The sequence below is a fragment of the Chiloscyllium plagiosum genome, unplaced genomic scaffold (genome assembly GCF_037043375.1).
Source record: "Chiloscyllium plagiosum isolate Xiang-an unplaced genomic scaffold, Cpla_swu_hap1 HiC_scaffold_11, whole genome shotgun sequence".
Lineage (NCBI taxonomy): Eukaryota > Metazoa > Chordata > Chondrichthyes > Orectolobiformes > Hemiscylliidae > Chiloscyllium > Chiloscyllium plagiosum.
Window position 1 is genome coordinate 12344446 of NW_028270149.1, and position 17325 is coordinate 12361770.

General features: G+C 44.6%; 1 protein-coding gene across 5 annotated transcripts in view; it reads left to right on the plus strand.

Moving 5' to 3' along the window:
* The window catches only part of aff2 (ALF transcription elongation factor 2), a 540071-nt gene that overhangs the window by 330984 nt on the left and 191762 nt on the right, over window positions 1–17325 (plus strand). For all 5 annotated transcript variants that reach the window (XM_087991859.1, XM_043705171.2, XM_087991860.1 and 2 more), the window contains exons 5-7: window positions 1250–1336; window positions 5325–5361; window positions 5607–5658. In XM_087991859.1, coding sequence (XP_087847985.1) covers window positions 1250–1336; window positions 5325–5361; window positions 5607–5658 — 176 coding nt within the window. The remainder of the gene's footprint in view (window positions 1–1249; window positions 1337–5324; window positions 5362–5606; window positions 5659–17325) is intronic.

The window sequence follows — 17325 nt, forward strand, 5'->3', positions numbered from 1 at the left end:
TATAATTGCCCTCATTTAGCACAATTGCTTCTGACCCACGTTTCTCACTCTCAAGCTAAATGCTATGATCGGCCAGAACATTACTTTGCCCTGCTTCACATTGTTCTGATGAATCTATAGCAGCTGCCAGAAAACAAACCACAATTTTCTCCCATTTAAAACACAGAACCCCTAACAAAGCAATTCTTCCTTAGAACTGCATGGAATAATCAACCTGGATGATGTGCTTAGGTGGAGTCTTAATGTGTATTCATCTTCAGCTGAGTTTAGATTGGCACTTGTTAGATGGCTGATCGGTTTTAACACAGAGCTGTGCTGGAATCGAGAAAGTGAATGACCACATACCCCACCTACGTATCATGCCATTCCAATGATTTAACACTGCACTGCCCAGAATGTGTGTTGACTTGTCTTGTGTACTGCTGGGCTTTTCAATCTAAAAGCGCAGGAAAAAAATGGGAAGTGCTGAGAGAAATTTAGCTAGTCTAAGATCAGCATCAGCTCTTTATTTATCTTTGCACAGTTGGAGTCGATGCAAGACTGAAGCCATTAGGTTGGCAATCACCATTAGGGAGTCTGCACACTACCTGCCAAATCGTTCAGTCTTAGCAATGCAGAGTTTAGCACAGAAATACTGTGCCTTTAAAGCCAGGCTTTCTTGGGTGTTAGATGCGTTGATCGAATAGTCGGAAACATGTTTAATAACACTAAACAAAGGCTGTGACAGAGCTCAGTAGAAACTGTCTTTTAAGAACAAAGTGATTTTGGATTCTGGAGACTGTATATCATTAGCCTGCAGCTACACACAGCAGAGGACTGTGTGGTTCTCGCCCACACATCTAATGGAGCATTGACTAGAGAGTATCTCATTTATGCAAAATGCCTGTGACAGCTTAGTGTCCCATATCATCAACGCATTTAGAAGAAATGGGATATAGCTTTTAGTTAAATCCTTTTTTTTAAATTGCTATACTTTTGAAGTATGGGAGTTAGCACTGTAAGGAGGAATAACTCATCACCCATGGCCTGTGAATACAAAATGAACACACTGCAAATAACAAAAACATAACGGTAAGGTTTGGTTTATGCTTTGCAATTTACGTCATTACGTTCATACCATGAGGGGTGCTTTGAGCGGTACGATGTTTACTGGATACTGTCATAACGGTTGCAACAATATGTGGTTGGCACGTGATGAAATGGTTCACAGGTTGATTGTGAAATTGTCTTTTTCTTTCTGACGTTGCAGGAGATGACACATTCCTGGCCTCCTCCTCTAACAGCCATACACACGCCTTCCAAGGCTGAACCAACCAAGTTCCCAATTCCAAGCAAGGTAGGAACCTACCATTGAGGCGGGGCATTTTACCAGGACTGAGAAGTATTTAAAATGAACGCCCTATGATTTTGGTTTGACACTTAAAAATGTACCTTTTCAGTATGGTACAAAAAAGAGGTTTTACCTAAAACCTGATGATTCTGACCAGAGCACTGGAAAATGGGATGAGAATAGTAAGGTACTTGGTTCAGTGGACTTGATTGGCTGAAGGGCCTCTTTTCTGTGCTGTGGACCTCGACGCATCTGTGCTTGCATCGTTGTTTGGAATCGTTTGTAGTTTTTATGAGTACCTATTAAGGTGCACCAAAGGAATTCATTTAATCACATAAAATTTGCAATAAATAAACAGGCCATTCAGCCCAACTGCCCCAGGCCAGTATTTATGCTCCATGTGAGTTTCCTTTCCTACCATCTCTGGCAGTTATCCCAAAAGAAGGTTATGGAGATAGGACTCTCAATAACAGCGATGTAATTTAGATTTGTTCACTCTTTCTGTGTTACATTTGGTTACATTTGCCACATTGGGGTCAATTTTTGGAGACCTGGATCCCAAGGCATGAGCCGAAGTCTGTGATTTGGTCATAGCCAAAACCACCAAGAATGGGGTTTCAGTTTCTCACCATTCTTTTCCGTGATTAAATAGAAAGTGGAATAAGTGTTGTATATCAGGCACCCTAACAGTTCCACCTACAGCACCAGTTTTCCATTTGACCTTCACCCACTTCATCTTTTCTTACTATTGTGTTTTACGGTGAGAGCATTATTTTAACTCTGTCTGTCCTTTTTGTTCCCTTAATGCTTCTATTAAACCACCACTAAATTTCTAAATTCCAGCAAGTGTAAGCATAGTGTTTTTTTTCAAATTTCTCTTTTATTTGAGCCTTTTGAAGTCAAGGTTTAATTTTGTTAAACCTATGCCTTGCTACCTCCAAGGCCAAAAAGTCCTTCCTGTGGTTGGGCATCTACATTCTCCAGATGTGGTCTAACCAAGGCTTTGTGATGGTGGGTATTGAGGATTTCATGGCACAATCCAAAATGAAGCAGAGAACTCTTCCCTGTGTCCCTCCTAGCCAATGTCCGTCACACATCACCATTCAAAATGGACGATCTCTTAGTTATGAAATACCAGGATTGAGAGTGACAAATTTTAAGTACAGAATCACTAGAGGTGAATAGGGGTAACTTTCCCCCCTCTGTTCATTTCCTCTATCAATCTGTGAGCAATAGACTAATGGGTTTCAGTGAAATGCAGTACAGACAGGGTATGGGCCAAGGAGGGACTTGATCAGATTTTGGCTCCTGGGTCCAGGGTAAAGATCGTTCACCCCCCGGGACAAAGTCCCTGACCAGTCACTGATGTACATCTGCCTCGCAGCCAAAAGTGAAAGCCTGAAGAATTCCAGAATGAGGGAATTCCGTGCTGGGACTTGGTTTAGCTCCAATGCTCATCGTAGATCATATATTTGATCTTTGGATCTTCTAGAGATCAGGTAACCAAAAGACAGATATGCTTTCACTGGTTTTGTTTGCAGGTTAAGCATTGTCCAGGTCAAAGGGATAAACTCACCTTTCTTTTTGAAATATTGCCGTTGGATCATTTCTCATCACTTGTTAGGACACATAGGGCCTTGTGTTAATGTTGCATCTGAAAGACCGCACCTCCAACCGGGCAGCACTCCCTCAGTATTGCATTTGGGGTATCAGAATTTGAGCTATTAATCCCGAAGTCACCCTGAGATGAGAACAGCAATTGCTGAGCCACAGCTGACATCTCATAGCTGAAATGCCCCTGAGATTTGATACGGTGTCATATGAACAAATCATTGTTTATGTATTGTAAAATTAGATTTTTAAGGTACTGCATACTCACTGAGATTCATCATGTTTTAGCTTGTTTATACTGAAAGCTACTGCCATTGATTGAGTTTAACTAACCAATGTCACAGGCTAATTAGCACAGTTACATGGATTTATCTCTTTTATTTCTGGAACAACTCTGTACAGAGATTCAGATGTGTGCAAGTTTCTGTTACTGGTTTACTGGCTGGAACAGTGTCTGCAGCATTTGACAGGCCAGGAATTATCAGACAACAAACCCACCAGGTCAAAACTAACACGTGCCCGAATTAGTACTGGCATGGGATCAGTCTGAGAGTTCAGCCACTTAATTAAGACAGTACTGCAACTGCATCAAAACACTGTGGATGCTGGCAATCTGAAATAAAACCGGAACGTGCTTGAAATTGCTCAGCAGATCAGGTGGCATCTGCAGAGGGAGAAGTGGCGTTATGTTGCACAGATGTGATTTATCAGCAGAGTTCCAAGTTAGAAATGTCATAGGTTTAGAGTGAGGGAAAGGGAGATTGGTAGAAAAGGAAGGAAAAGAGAAGGTTGAATCGAGATGTTAAATGATAGAAAGAATTGATTATAAAGATTGGTAAGAAGAAAAGTAAAGAAAGAATGTGTCCAAAGGAAGGGTGAACAATAGAATGATGGACAGATGCCATTTGCAAGCATTGAACAGAGATCAGTAAAGCACAGGAACGGGCGCTTTGGTCAATGATGTTGTGCTGAACATGACGCCAAATTAAACTAATCCCTTCTGCCTGCCTTTGGTCCACATCCCTCCATTCCGTGCGTAGGAAAACAAAGATCAAGAGAAAGACAAGAGTAAAGGCAGTTCCTCCAGAGAAAAGGGAAGAGAAATAGATCAGGAGACTATGGTTTGAAATTGTTGAATCCACTGTTGAGTGCAGGATTCTTATAATGGTTAATCAAAAGAGAAGGTGCTGCTTCTTGAGCTGATTTGAAGTGTAGTTGGATCACTGCAGGAAGTGAAGGACAGGGAGCAGAGAGCTCAGTGTGAGAGCCAGGTGGGGAATTCAAATGACAGGCCATCGGATGCTCAGGGTCATGTTTGTGGACTGAATAGGAACATTCCACAAAGTGTTCACCCACTCTGCATTTGGTCTTCCCATTGTGTCGGGCAGATCATGTTGTGAGCAGGGAACACAGTGGACTGAATTGATAGAATTACATGTAAATTGCTGTTTCACTTAGAGGAGGATTTATGGCTTTAGACAGTGAGGAGAGAGGAGGTTGAAGGGTTGGTGTCGCATCTCCTGGCCTTGCATGGAAAGTTGCCGTGGGAAGTGGAGTGGGTGTGGGGAGGGTTTAAGGAGTGGGTGAGGGTTTTGTGAAGGGAATGGTCTTTTCAACGCATTGACAGGAAAGGGAAGGGACAATGTATTCACTGCCAGAATCATGCTGGAGGTAGTGACCATGGTGGAATATGAACCATGGAATATGGAACTTGGTGGCATGGATAGTGTGGAGAAGGAGAGATCTTTTGTTGGGATGGAGAGAAAAGAATGCGATCAGAACTGAGGGAAATGAAATGGGCTTGGCCTTATGGATCAGGGTGGCAAAGTGGAGGAGAGGCTGGGATGGAATCATCGGTTGAAGAAATGGAGAGACCTATCCGAAGTCCTAGTGTTGAAAGATAGGTTATCAGAGCAATCAATGCAATACTGTGAGGCATAATTTGAATGTGTTTTTGTCACTGATACTTTTAAGTAGACTTAGGATAAATGAGACTTTCATTTATCAGAATGAAAAGGACTATGGAAATCCTGTGCATAATATGTGCGATGCCTGCTCTTTAGTGAAACAGGCACTGCATTAATTTTTTCAAAGAGATATTGTTGAGATGACATAATGTGCGATATTCTTTCATCAGCAGTATTCTGTCATGCCAATCGTTCTGTTAGAATTGTATGTTTAGTTCTAATTCAACCAGGTAATTATCTGACACAAACAGTGCAACACAGTGCCATTGTGTTCTGCTTAATTGCTTTTGTATTCTCAGTCATTAATTTTTGCAATCATTACATGTAAAAACGAAATGATTAAATTCTTACCTCCTTTGCTGGCATTGTGTGGTTAGGAAATGAGCTCTGATGTGCCCTGTGTTCTTTATTTGTAGGACTCTCAGCATCTAACCTCTGGGTACAATGGACAAAGTAGGTCACCTTTTACTCTTGTCTTTAAAGGCAATTTAATGCTCTGTCTGTAATTAAACTTAATATTGGAATGTTAATTACATGGTGCCGACACTTAGAAGATGGAAGAATAATTTCCTGATGATCAAGTATTATGTGTTGTGGCATGTTAATAGTTGAATTTCAATGGGAATGCCAACAGCTGTAGAAAGATTGTGTGTAAAAATAACAAAGATGTGAAACTCCAAATGTCTGCTTCTTTTCAGAGCGCTGTGATGTTCAAGGAAAACCTCCAACAAAGTCTGCACCACAGAAATCGTAAGTACCATTGGCTTGATCTTTTTTAAAAATAAAACTCCCACACTTTCTCCCTGGTTGGAACCGATGTTGTTTGAGAGTGTGGAGGTCCTATCAGCTGGTGCTTCTGATCCTTGTGAGTTGAGGAGTCAGTGTATTACCTTCATACCTTTGCTTAGATTGTTGCAGTTGAACGTGGTTGACCACGTTCAGCCACATGCCTTAATTCAAACCACCCAGCAGTTATGAGGCCATTCAGCAGATACTTGGGAACACTACCACCTTGAAGGTCCCCTCCAAGCCATCGTGACTTCGAAATATATCACTGTTCCTTCACTGTCGCTGGGTCGAAATCTGGGAATGGCAACCCACAACAGATGGACTGCAGTGGTTCAAGAAGGCAGCTCACTACCACCTTTTCAAAGGGAGCTATGGACGGGTCATAAGTGGCGCCCAGATCCCACAATGAATAAAAAAAGCCTTTAAAGTCCCTGCTTGTCTTCACCATATCCATCCATCACCCATTTCCTTTAAGCCATAGTCTTAAGTGAATCCTAGCTATTTGTCCTAAACAACATTTATTTAAACATTCATCCCGTCGTTGAGGCCAGTATTTATTGCCCATCGCAGAGGGCGGTTAAGAGTCATCCACATCGCTGTGGGTCTGGAGTCACATGTAGGCCAGACCAGGTAAAGATGGCAGTTTCCTTCCCTAAAGGACATTAGTGAATCAGACAGGTTTTTTCCAACAATCGATAATGGATTTGTGGTCATTAATTCCAGATTTTTATTGAATTCAAATTCTACCAAAGCTGCAGGAGGACTCAAATGTGGATCCCCAGAGCATTACCTGGGTGTCTGGGTTAACAGTCCAGCGATAATACCATCAGGCCATCACCTTTACACAATTTTACTTTCTCACCAGCCTCTAGACGAAAAGGTTTCTTCGAAATTCCTTGTAGGATTGATTAGTCTTAGATTTAGCCATTCTGATCTTGCTCACAAGTGGCAAGATCTTCTCTACATCTCCTCTGTCAAACCTTTTCACAATCTCGAAGACTTCTTTCGAATTAAGTCATTTCAAATGCACTCCACGTAAAATTTATGCGCAGACAATCAAATGATATTGGAGAGGAGGCAATGCCAAGATGCTTAAAAAGGAAACTGAATACACAGTAATGAGCCAAACAGGGATGCAGGAAAGAAGTGAGGTGTGACCAAGGGATGAATGTGATGGTCAGGATTATTCATGAGCCATTACATTAATGGGGTTAAATGATAAGACCCTTCACAGCCCTGTGCAGTTTACATGTCAAAGCCGAGGAGTGCTAGCATCAACGCAAACAGCGACTCATCATTACTGAAATCACATTATACAGGCAAATTGAAATTGACGCCACAAATGAGTAAAAGAATTCTAACCTGCTAGCTGACAGTTTCAGTGAGTATCCACCGATTATCTGCAATCCTGTTACTCTCTCCTCGGAAAGGTGAAATGAGTCCGGAATCTCTTGCACCCTGTTTATTGTGGCCTCGTCTGAACAGAGTTAGAAACAAAACGACTGCAGATACTGGAATCCAAAAGAGGCCAGCAGGAAGCTGGAAGAGCACAGCAAGCCAGGCAGCATCAGGAGGTGGAGAAGTTGATGTTTCTGGTATTAACCCTTCTTTAGGATGGGATGTAGGGGTAGTAGAGCTTTAGATAAGGGGTGGGGGAGTGTGTGGGGGTGGAGATGTGGGGAGAGTAGCAGAACAGTGAGGTAGTGACAGGTGAGCACAGCCAATGGGTACGACTTGGTTGGTCGATGGGAGGAATGAATTTGGTTGGTAGCTGAAAGGAAGGGTTGGTAAGTGGAATGGAAAGGAGGAGGCAGGGCTGGAAAGGGAGGCCGGGGGATAGGTGGGAAAGTGATTTGAAATTCAAGAACTCAATGTTAAGTCCTCTGGACTGTAAACTGCCCAGGCAGAAGATGAGGTGTTGTTTTCTTCAATGCCGTAATGGAGAAGGCTGAGGGTGGACTTGTCGAAGAGGGAGTGGGAGGGCAAATTGAAATAGGCAGTGACCACAGATCCAAATTAGTGTTTCAAGCATGTACCAATTATTCAGAACCAATTGAACATGGGAACACGAGTAGACCATTCAGCTCCTTATGCCAATCCACTGTTTACTCAAATTGTGGCTGACCTGTGTCCCAACTCCATTTCCCCACCTTGTTCTCAGCAGCCTTCACAACACCTAGCCAACAGTAATTTTCTGAAGGTTGCTGCGGTTCTGGAGTCACATGCAGGCAGTAGCAAGTAAGGATGGTAGGTTTGCTCTGTCCATTCAGTAACTCCGATGAGTTTTTACAACAATCACAGATTTTCGTCATGATTACTGGGGTTAACTTTAAATTTCAGAATTATAAGCTCAATTTAAATTCCACTGGTGGGATTTGAACCCATGGTTCACAGAGCATTAATCTGCATCTCCGGTTGGTTTACCATAACACCACCATCTTCCCTAAATCTCTATAATCTCCTTCAGGGCACAGAAACATAAAACCGGAGTGAGGGATCCCTACAGTATGGAAATGGGCTATTTGGTCCAACAAGTCCACACCCAGCCTCTGAAGAGTATCCCACCCAGACCCATTTCCCTGCCCTACTACTCTACATTCAACCCTGACGAATGAACCTAACCCACATTATGGGCAATTTAGCATGGCCAATTCACCTAACCTGCACATCTTTGGACTGTCGGAGGAAACCGGAGCACCTGGAGGACACAGGGAGAATGTGCAAACTCCATTAAGACGCCCAAGGCTGGAGTCAAACCCAGGTCCCTGGCACTGTAAGGCAGCAGTGCTATCCATTAAACTACTTTGGGTGGGGTGCTGTCTGGGCAAATCTTTTCAAAGGTTGGTGCAAATTTGAAACACTTTTCCTTGAAGAGTTGTTTTGGCCAGCCATTCAAGAAAGGATTCTAAATTGAAATTAAGGAGATTAGCGTTGGCTAAATGTAATGAAGGCTGCAGAGAAAAGGTGGGGAAATGGAGGTAGCTGACAGGTAGGGCACAATTTAATTAAATGGTGGAATGGACATAAGAGGCTGAATGGCCTACTCTTTTGCTCATGTTTAATCAGTTCTGTTAACTGATATATGCTTCGAGCACTAATTTGGATATGTTCACATGAGGCCACGATAAACAGGGTGCAAGAGATTCCGGATGTAATTGCCCTCTGAAATGGTGTAGCAAGGTGAAGGGCAATTAGATCCGTAGAGTTTTGAACAGCAGGAAAACAGGCCCTTTAGCCCATTATGTCAATGCCAGTCATCTACTCTAATCCATCCAGGGATGGTTATACGTGCTTGCCCACTAACAATAGCCACTTCGCATCAGAGAATTTGTGAAAAGTGACCATACCATGTCAATGCTAGTATACCTGACCATCTCACTGAAAGTGTAGTAGTTTGGCGCACCGACCTCTACACCGCTGAGGCCAAACGCCAGCTCGCAGATACCTCCTCCTACTGCCCCCTTGACCATGACCCCACCTCCCACCACCAAGCCATCATCTCCCAGACCGTCCATAACCTCATCACCTTGGGGGATCTCCCATCCACCGCCTCCAACCTCATAGTCCCACAACCCCGCACCGCCCGTTTCTACCTCCTGCCCAAAATCCACAAACCTGACTGCCCCGGCTGACCCATTGTCTCCGCCTGCTCCTGCCCCACCGAACTCATCTCTGCGTACCTTGACACCGTCCTGTCCCCCTTAGTCCAAGAACTCCCCACCTACGTTCGGGATACCACCCATGCCCTCCACCTGCTCCATGATTTTCGCTTCCCCGGTCCCCAACGCCTTATTTTCACCATGGACATCCAGTCCCTGTACACCTCCATCCCCCATCACGAAGGACTCAAAGCCCTCCGCTTCTTTCTTTCCCGCCGTACCGACCAGTACCCTTCCACTGACACCCTCCTTCGACCGACTGAACTGGTCCTCACCCTGAACAACTTCTCTTTCCAATCCTCCCACTTCCTCCAAATGAAAGGAGTAGCCATGGGCACTCGCATGGGCCCCAGCTATGCCTGCCTCTTCGTAGGATATGTGGAACAATCCATCTTCCGCAACTACACTGGCCCCACCCCCCACCTTTTCCTCCGCTACATCGATGACTGTATCGGCGCCGCCTCGTGCTCCCACGAGGAAGTTGAACAGTTCATCCACTTCACCAACACCTTCCACCCCGACCTCAAATTCACCTGGACAGTCTCAGATTCCTCCCTCTCCTTCCTCGACCTTTCTATTTCTATCTCAGGCGACCGAATCAACACGGACATCTACTACAAACCGACCGACTCCCACAGCTACCTGGACTACACGTCCTCCCATCCTGCCCCCTGTAAAAACGCCATCCCATTCTCCCAATTCCTTCGACTCCGCCGCATCTGCTCCCAGGAGGACCAGTTCCAAAAACGCACAACCCAGATTGCCTCCTTCTTCAAGGACCGCAATTTCCCCCCCGACGTGGTCGACGATGCCCTCCACCGCATCTCTTCCACTTCCCGCTCCTCCGCCCTTGAACCCCGCCCCCTTCAACCGCCACCAGGACAGAACCCCACTGGTCCTCACCTACCACCCCACCAATCTCCATGTACAGCTCATCATCCACCGTCATTTCCGCTACCTCCAAACGGACCCCACCACCAAGGATATATTTCCCTCCCCTCCCCTATCAGCATTCCGTAAAGACCACTCCCTCCGTGACTCCCTCGTCAGATCCACACCCCCCACCAACCCAACCTCCACTCCCGGCACCTTCCCCTGCAACCGCAGGAGGTGCAAGACTTGCGCCCACACCTCCCCCCTCACCTCCCTCCAAGGCCCCAAAGGAAACTTCCATATCCGCCACAGATTCACCTGCACCTCCACACACATCATCTATTGCATCCTCTGCACCCGATGTGGCCTCCTCTATATTGGGGAGACAGGCCGGCTACTTGCGGAGCGTTTCAGAGAACACCTCTGGGACACCCGGACCAACCAACCCAACCACCCTGTAGCTCAACATTTCAATTTCCCCTCCCACTCCACCAAGGATATGCAGGTCTTTGGACTCCTCCATCGTCAGACCACAACAAAGCGACGGTTGGAGGAAGAGCGCCTCATCTTCCGGCTAGGAACCCTCCAACCACAAGGGATGAACTCGGATTTCACCAGTTTCCTCATTTCCCCTCCCCCCACCCTGTCTCAGTCAAATCCATCAAATTCAGCACCGCCTTCCTAACCTGAGATCTTCTTCCCGACCTCTCCGCCTCCACCCCAGTCTGACCTATCACCCTCACCTTGACCTCTTTCCACCTATCACATTTCCGACGCCCCTCCCCCAAGTCCCTCCTCCCTACCTTTTATCTTAGCCTGCTGGACAAACTTTCCCCATTCCTGAAGAAGGGCTTATGCCCGAAACGTCGATTCTCCTGTTCCCTGGATGCTGCCTGACCTGCTGCGCTTTTCCAGCAACACATTTCCAGCTCTGATCTCCAGCATCTGCAGACCTCATTTTCTCCATCTCACTGAAAGCCCAACATTCCACAAAGAGTTATTGGGGTGCAGAATTAGCCTTGCTGAGTGTAGCAGCCTGAAAAATCACAAGGTCTGACTTCCCATCTGCTGATTCAACTGACTGTAAAATCAAGGCACACAGGTCAATGATTTACAGGTCAACATCCCCTAGGGGAGCGGTTTCTCACTGAGAGACTTGTATCAGAGAATAGTCCCTTATGTCACTGTATTTATTTGTCCGTTGTGGAATTTGTTTTCTTAAAAAGTCCCTTGTTGGCTGCCAAGTATTTTGGAATATCCTGAGGTTGTGAAAAATGCATCGTCGATACAATTTCTTTTTGTTTTAACTTGTTCTTTCTTGAACTAGGACTCTTGACGTAGAACGGGCAAGTTTTGCCTACTGCAACACTCTCCCATTGTCTGCACTCCATGAATCCATCTCATGCAAGGTTGTGTCATCCACACTCTTATTGACAATGATTCCCACTCTCCCTTGCCTTGCCATGTCTTTAAAAACACTTCCTGGTCTCATCTCCACCCGGTTCCTGTAATCTCCAGACAGCTACAATTCCACAGCCTTCCTGCTCTCTGAGTGCTGTCTTCCTTACACTCAGTCCTCTTGTGCATCATCTGTGTTCCCCTATGCTCCCACCTTCCACCATTGATGGACTTCAGTTGCCTTGCCCCAACACACCTTGGAATTCTGTTGTATGCTGAGGGTGTTAGTTAAATGCCAGTTGTTGTTATAGTTTAGAATGCAGTTTGTCACAGATTTGAACACGGTTATCAATCTGCAGTTGTGATGTACTCAATAGAATCAGACGTTAAAAGAACATTCAGTGGTACATTAACATGAAGGCCAAAACATAATCAGTAATATTTTTTCAAACACGATACACATGATTACTTGTCTTTATATGAAGTCAACTGAGCCCAGAATAGCGATGACGACAATGAAACACTGTCTGAAAAAGACAGTGACAATAAACTTTGATTTGAATGGCTTTGAACTGATTTTTTTTTAATAAAGGTCTGTGTTAAATGTGGAGGCCATTCAGAATAAACACTGTTCAAAAAGAAGTTCCTGGCAGTCTTTCTCCATCTGCCGCTACCGTCATCATTCTGATTAGGCTAAAGTTGATTGTGTACGAATTGTAAAACAGCAATATCGCGGATGCTACGGTGACAATATTATTTTCAGCTAGAAAGAGAATGTGTACATGACTCCCCAGTCAATCAAACCTGGAGACTACTCTGTTGCAACATGAATATTCAATGACCCCACCTCAACCACTCTCTGAGGAAGTGTGTTCCATAGACTCTCAAAGCTCTGACAGAAAGAAGAGTCACCTCTTTCTCATCTTAAATGAGAAAGATGATCCCTAACTGTGTCTTTAGTTCGAGTCTCGTCCTCAGTTAGAAACAAATGAGGTTGAGGGGTGATGTCATCGAGGTTTATCATGCGGTGTATTTTAAAGGTGAATGGCAAGTCATTCTTTTCTCGAAGCTGGGGGATTTCAAGACTAGGGGACATATTTTTAAGGTGAGTGGAGAAAGATTTTAAAAAGGCATGAGGAGCAACCTTTTTGCACAGAGACTGGTTCGTTTGTGAAATGAATTTACAGAGGAAGTGATGGATGCAGGTATAGTTAGGACATTTAAAAGACATTTGGAAAAGGACATTAATAAGAAATATTTGAGGGATATGGCCCAAGCGCAGGCAGGTGGGGCTAGTTTAGTTTGGGACCACAGACTGAAGGGTATGTTTCGGTGCTGTATGACTCTATGATTCTCTAACACCTGTAGATGTACAGCGATTGGCAAAAGAGATAGATAACAATGTAAAAAGGGTGTAAATGAAGGTGTACAAAGGAGAAGATCGACAGACAAAGGAAACCCCTTGGTTTAGATCTCTATCTTGCCTTCAACACCATTAGCAACCGCTTTGTCATTTGCTCTGGGTACTCTCCCCCTCTGTATCGCTTGCTCCTCCCTCTCTGTCAAGAGAAGAAAAAACACAATTTTCCATCCATTTTTGGTTCTGAAGAAGAGTTATATCGGGCACAAAACTCTATTTTCTCTCCACAGTTGTTGCTGGACCTGCTGAGTTTCTCCAGCACTTCCTGTTTTTATTTCAGATTTCCAATATCTGCTGTGTTTGCTTTTAGTTGAGGGGCTAACTGAATTGCTCTTTGAAAGGCACATTGCACATGTGACAGGCAGAATGGTCTCTTTCTGGTCTGTACTATTTTACAATCTGTTTTATACCCTTTCCATGCGACATGGCTTTATCATTATAGAATGGTTGCAGAAAAATCGGCATTGTCCCATGTTGTCATTCCCCTTTTTTCTTTAGATAGGCCAATGGAAAGGTGAAAGAAATTGCATTCACGGAGAGTCTTTCCTATCATCGTGACATCCTCAAGCATTTTACAAGAAACAATATTAATTTGAGGAGTATTCTGCTGTAATATAAGAGGGTAAATTCAGAAATAATGCATGGCTATTATGAGATTTAATTCAGTCAGTCATGGAATATATAGTATTAACTATTATTCAAGGAACACACTCTGAAGTGAACATTCATCAAACCAGCAATGAAAAGTTCCGGGTAATGGACAATACATCCTCTAATCCCGGTAATGGACAGTGCATCCTTTAATCCCGGTAATGGACAGTACATCCTCTCATCCTGGTAATGGACAGTGCATCCATTGATCCCAGAATGGACAGTGTATCCAATAATCCTAGGAATGGACAGCATATCACCGATCCCGGTAATAGACTGTGTATCCAATAATCCCAGGAATGGATAGTGCACTCACTGATCCCAGGAATGGACACCATATCCAATAATCCTGGGAATGGATCGTGCATTCACTGATCTTGGGAATGATTGAGGGTGCAATCTGATCTAAGAGAGGAATTCATCCCCAAAGTTGATAATTCAGGGATTGTTTTTGATAACATTATGAAAAGTGCTTTCCTCTTTTAAATGGAAGAATACAATCACTGCACCCATTGTAAATTCCAAAATAGTGGCAAAATATGCCAACTGAACAGAGAGAAAAAAAATGATGAGATAGTCCCACACACCACTGAAAGACGAAAGGCAGGATTTAATGCCCACTTGCCAAGTTTTTAGTTGGGGGGAGGGGGTCAGTGCATTGAAACATATGCAGACGTTGCAGTGCACTGTATAGCACCCTCCTGCCTTTACTCAGTTACATTCATGATGGGAATGTCTCTGAACAGTCTCCCTGCTCCACTGCCAATCAAGAGGGTAACTGATGACCAAGGAAGGGCCTTTATCCTCCCACGGTTGGTATGGAGCCAAGGGCAGGTGGAGAGGGGGCATCTTATCATTGTGCAGCACGTGGCATCCAACCTCATGTGGGATTGCCTGTGGGACCTTTAGGAGTGGGAAGGGTGGATGTTCACTTGCTCAGAGGCACTCAATCTCTGATCAAGGGTCTGGGCATGAGGAAGGGTTGGGACACCAGTGAGATTCAACCTCATACTCTTACTGCCAATTCCCCTCCCACCCCCATGACATCTCAGCTGTGGCCTAGGGTGCCACATTGGCTGGATGTCCTATCAAAGTCTTGTCTGGTGCTGACCCATTGCTTGCTCTTGATGGGTGGGCCTTTTGGTCTCAGGCAAGCCACAACACTATTCCTTTGCAACCCATGTGTGTCAGGCCTTTCCAACAAGAGGAGAGGCATCATTTTTGCCCACTTTCCAGTCTCAGGTCAGGGCTCAATCTCTTCCATTTACTGCTGCCATTTTAATTGGGGAGGTGATAACATAGTGATATTGTCACTGGAACAGGAAAATCCAGTATAATGTTGTGGGGCAGCTGTTTGAATTCCACCGTGGCAGATAATGCAGTTGGAATTATTAAAAAACCTGTTTAGTGATAAGCACTCAGGAAATATCTGTCTGGTTCCCTAATGTACCTTAGGAGATGATGTCTGATGTCCACGTGTGACTCCAGACCCACAGTGATGCAGTTAGCTCCTAACTGCCCACTGGAGACTTAGGGATGAGCAATGAGTACTCCTCACTTCTCATGAACAAATTTTTAAAAAGTCCTTAATCATCTTTTCTGCTCAAAAGCAGGTTTTGATATATCCAGTTTGTTAAATGTTCATGTCCTAATTCACTCTTAGGTTTAGTTATCCAGTTTCATACCCTATATAAGGCAGCACAGTGGCTCCGTGGTTAGCACTGCAGCCTCATAGCACCAGGGTCATGATTGTGATTCCAGCCTCGAGCGATTGTCTGTGTGGAGTTTGCACATTCTCCCTGTGTCTGTGTGGGTTTTCTCTGGGTGCTCCATTTTCCTCCCGCAGGTCAGGTGAATTGGCCATGCTAAATTGCCAATAGTGTTAGTTACATTAGTCAGAGGGAAATGAGTCTGGATGGGTTACTTGTCGGAGGGCCTGTGTGGATTTGTTGAGCCAGATAGCCTGTTTCCACACTGTAGGGAATCAAGTCAGCTGACATTTTCTTCTTCCACTGGTGCTGTTGTAATGCTGGACACAAGGAAGGTCTGATCAGTGTCAGTATTTAAATTAGCTATAGAAACGTAGGAAATGGGACCAGGAGTAGACCACTCAGCCCATCAAGCCTGCTACCCATTCAGTATGATCATGGCTGACCATCCAACTCAATTATGTTTCTGCCAGTGTTCCTGTTCCCGCATTCTTTCATCCCATTGGATCTCCTTAGCCCCAAGAACTATATCCAACTTCTAAAATTTAACAATAAAATACTGCAGATGCTGGAAATCTGAAACAGAATGTGAAATTACAGGAGAAACTCAGTAGGTCTGAAAGCATCTGTGGAGAGAGAAAAACAGAGTTAACATTTTGAGTCCAGTGACCATCTATAAAGGATCTATCCTTTGACAGGGACCCATGAGGCACACTGAACCTAATACATTACTCTGCTTTCTCTCCACAGTTACTGCCAGACCTGCTGAGTTTTCTCCAGCAATTCCTGTTCTTCTTTCTGACTCCTTGAAAACATTTGGTCCCAACTGAATTCTGTAGCAGAGAATTCCACACGCTCCCCATTCTCTCCGTGACGAAATCTCTCGTCCACTCAGTCCGAAATGGCCTAGTCCATTATCCTTAGACTGAGACCTCTAATTCAGACTCCATGGTCACCGGAAACATCCTTCCTGTATTTACCTTGCCTGGTCCTGTTAGAATTTTCTATGAAATCCCACCTCCCCAACCCCAGCCCTTCTCATTCATCTAACCTCTAGTGAATGCAAAGCTAACCAGTTCGGTGTGTCTTCAGACATCAGTTCTGCCATCCCAGGAATCAGTCTGGTATGATGGACGGGTGGCGAGGATTTCATCTATGAATCTGAAAGCTCCCTCATGCTCAGTCCCAATATGATTGATTGCATAGTCTTAGTGCTGACTTTTAAAAATGCAAATTACTTCCAGCAGCTGATACGGCTGCTATCATTTTGTGCTCCTGCCAGCACCTGCGGTTGACAACAGCCAACATCTGCTCTTCACCCTGCACTCCCAGGCTCAGGAATTGAAGTAAAAGTGACTTTCGGCTGTTCTCATTGGAGAGAGAGACAACTGGTGGTGCATGTAACCTGGAGCTGGGGGGGGTGGGAGGAGAAGGGGGTTCACCAAGCCTTAAACAGGGGTGTCTCAGTGGTCAGCACTGCTGCTTCGGAGTGCTATAGGGTTCAATTCCAGCCTCAGGCAGCTGTCTATGTGGAGTTTGCATATTCTCCCTGTGTCTGTGTGAAGTTTCTCTGGGTGCTCTGGTTTCCTCCCACAGTCCAAGGATGTGCAGGTCAGGTGTATTGGCCATGCTAAATTACTCATAGTGTCCAGGGATGTGAAGGTTAGGTGGATTAGCCATGGGAAATGCAGAGTTACAGTGATAAGATTGTTTTGGTTTGGGATGCTGTTTGGAGGGTTGGTGTGGACACAATGGGTTAAATGGCCTGCTTCCACATTGTATGGATTCTAAGGTTGAAAAGACAAAGTTATGGTTAACTCAGCGAGCACAGGAATTGAACTTAAACTCTTGGCAACACTCTCTTCCACAAACCAAATGCCTGACTAACTGAAACAAAAACTGAAATTGCTGGAAAAGC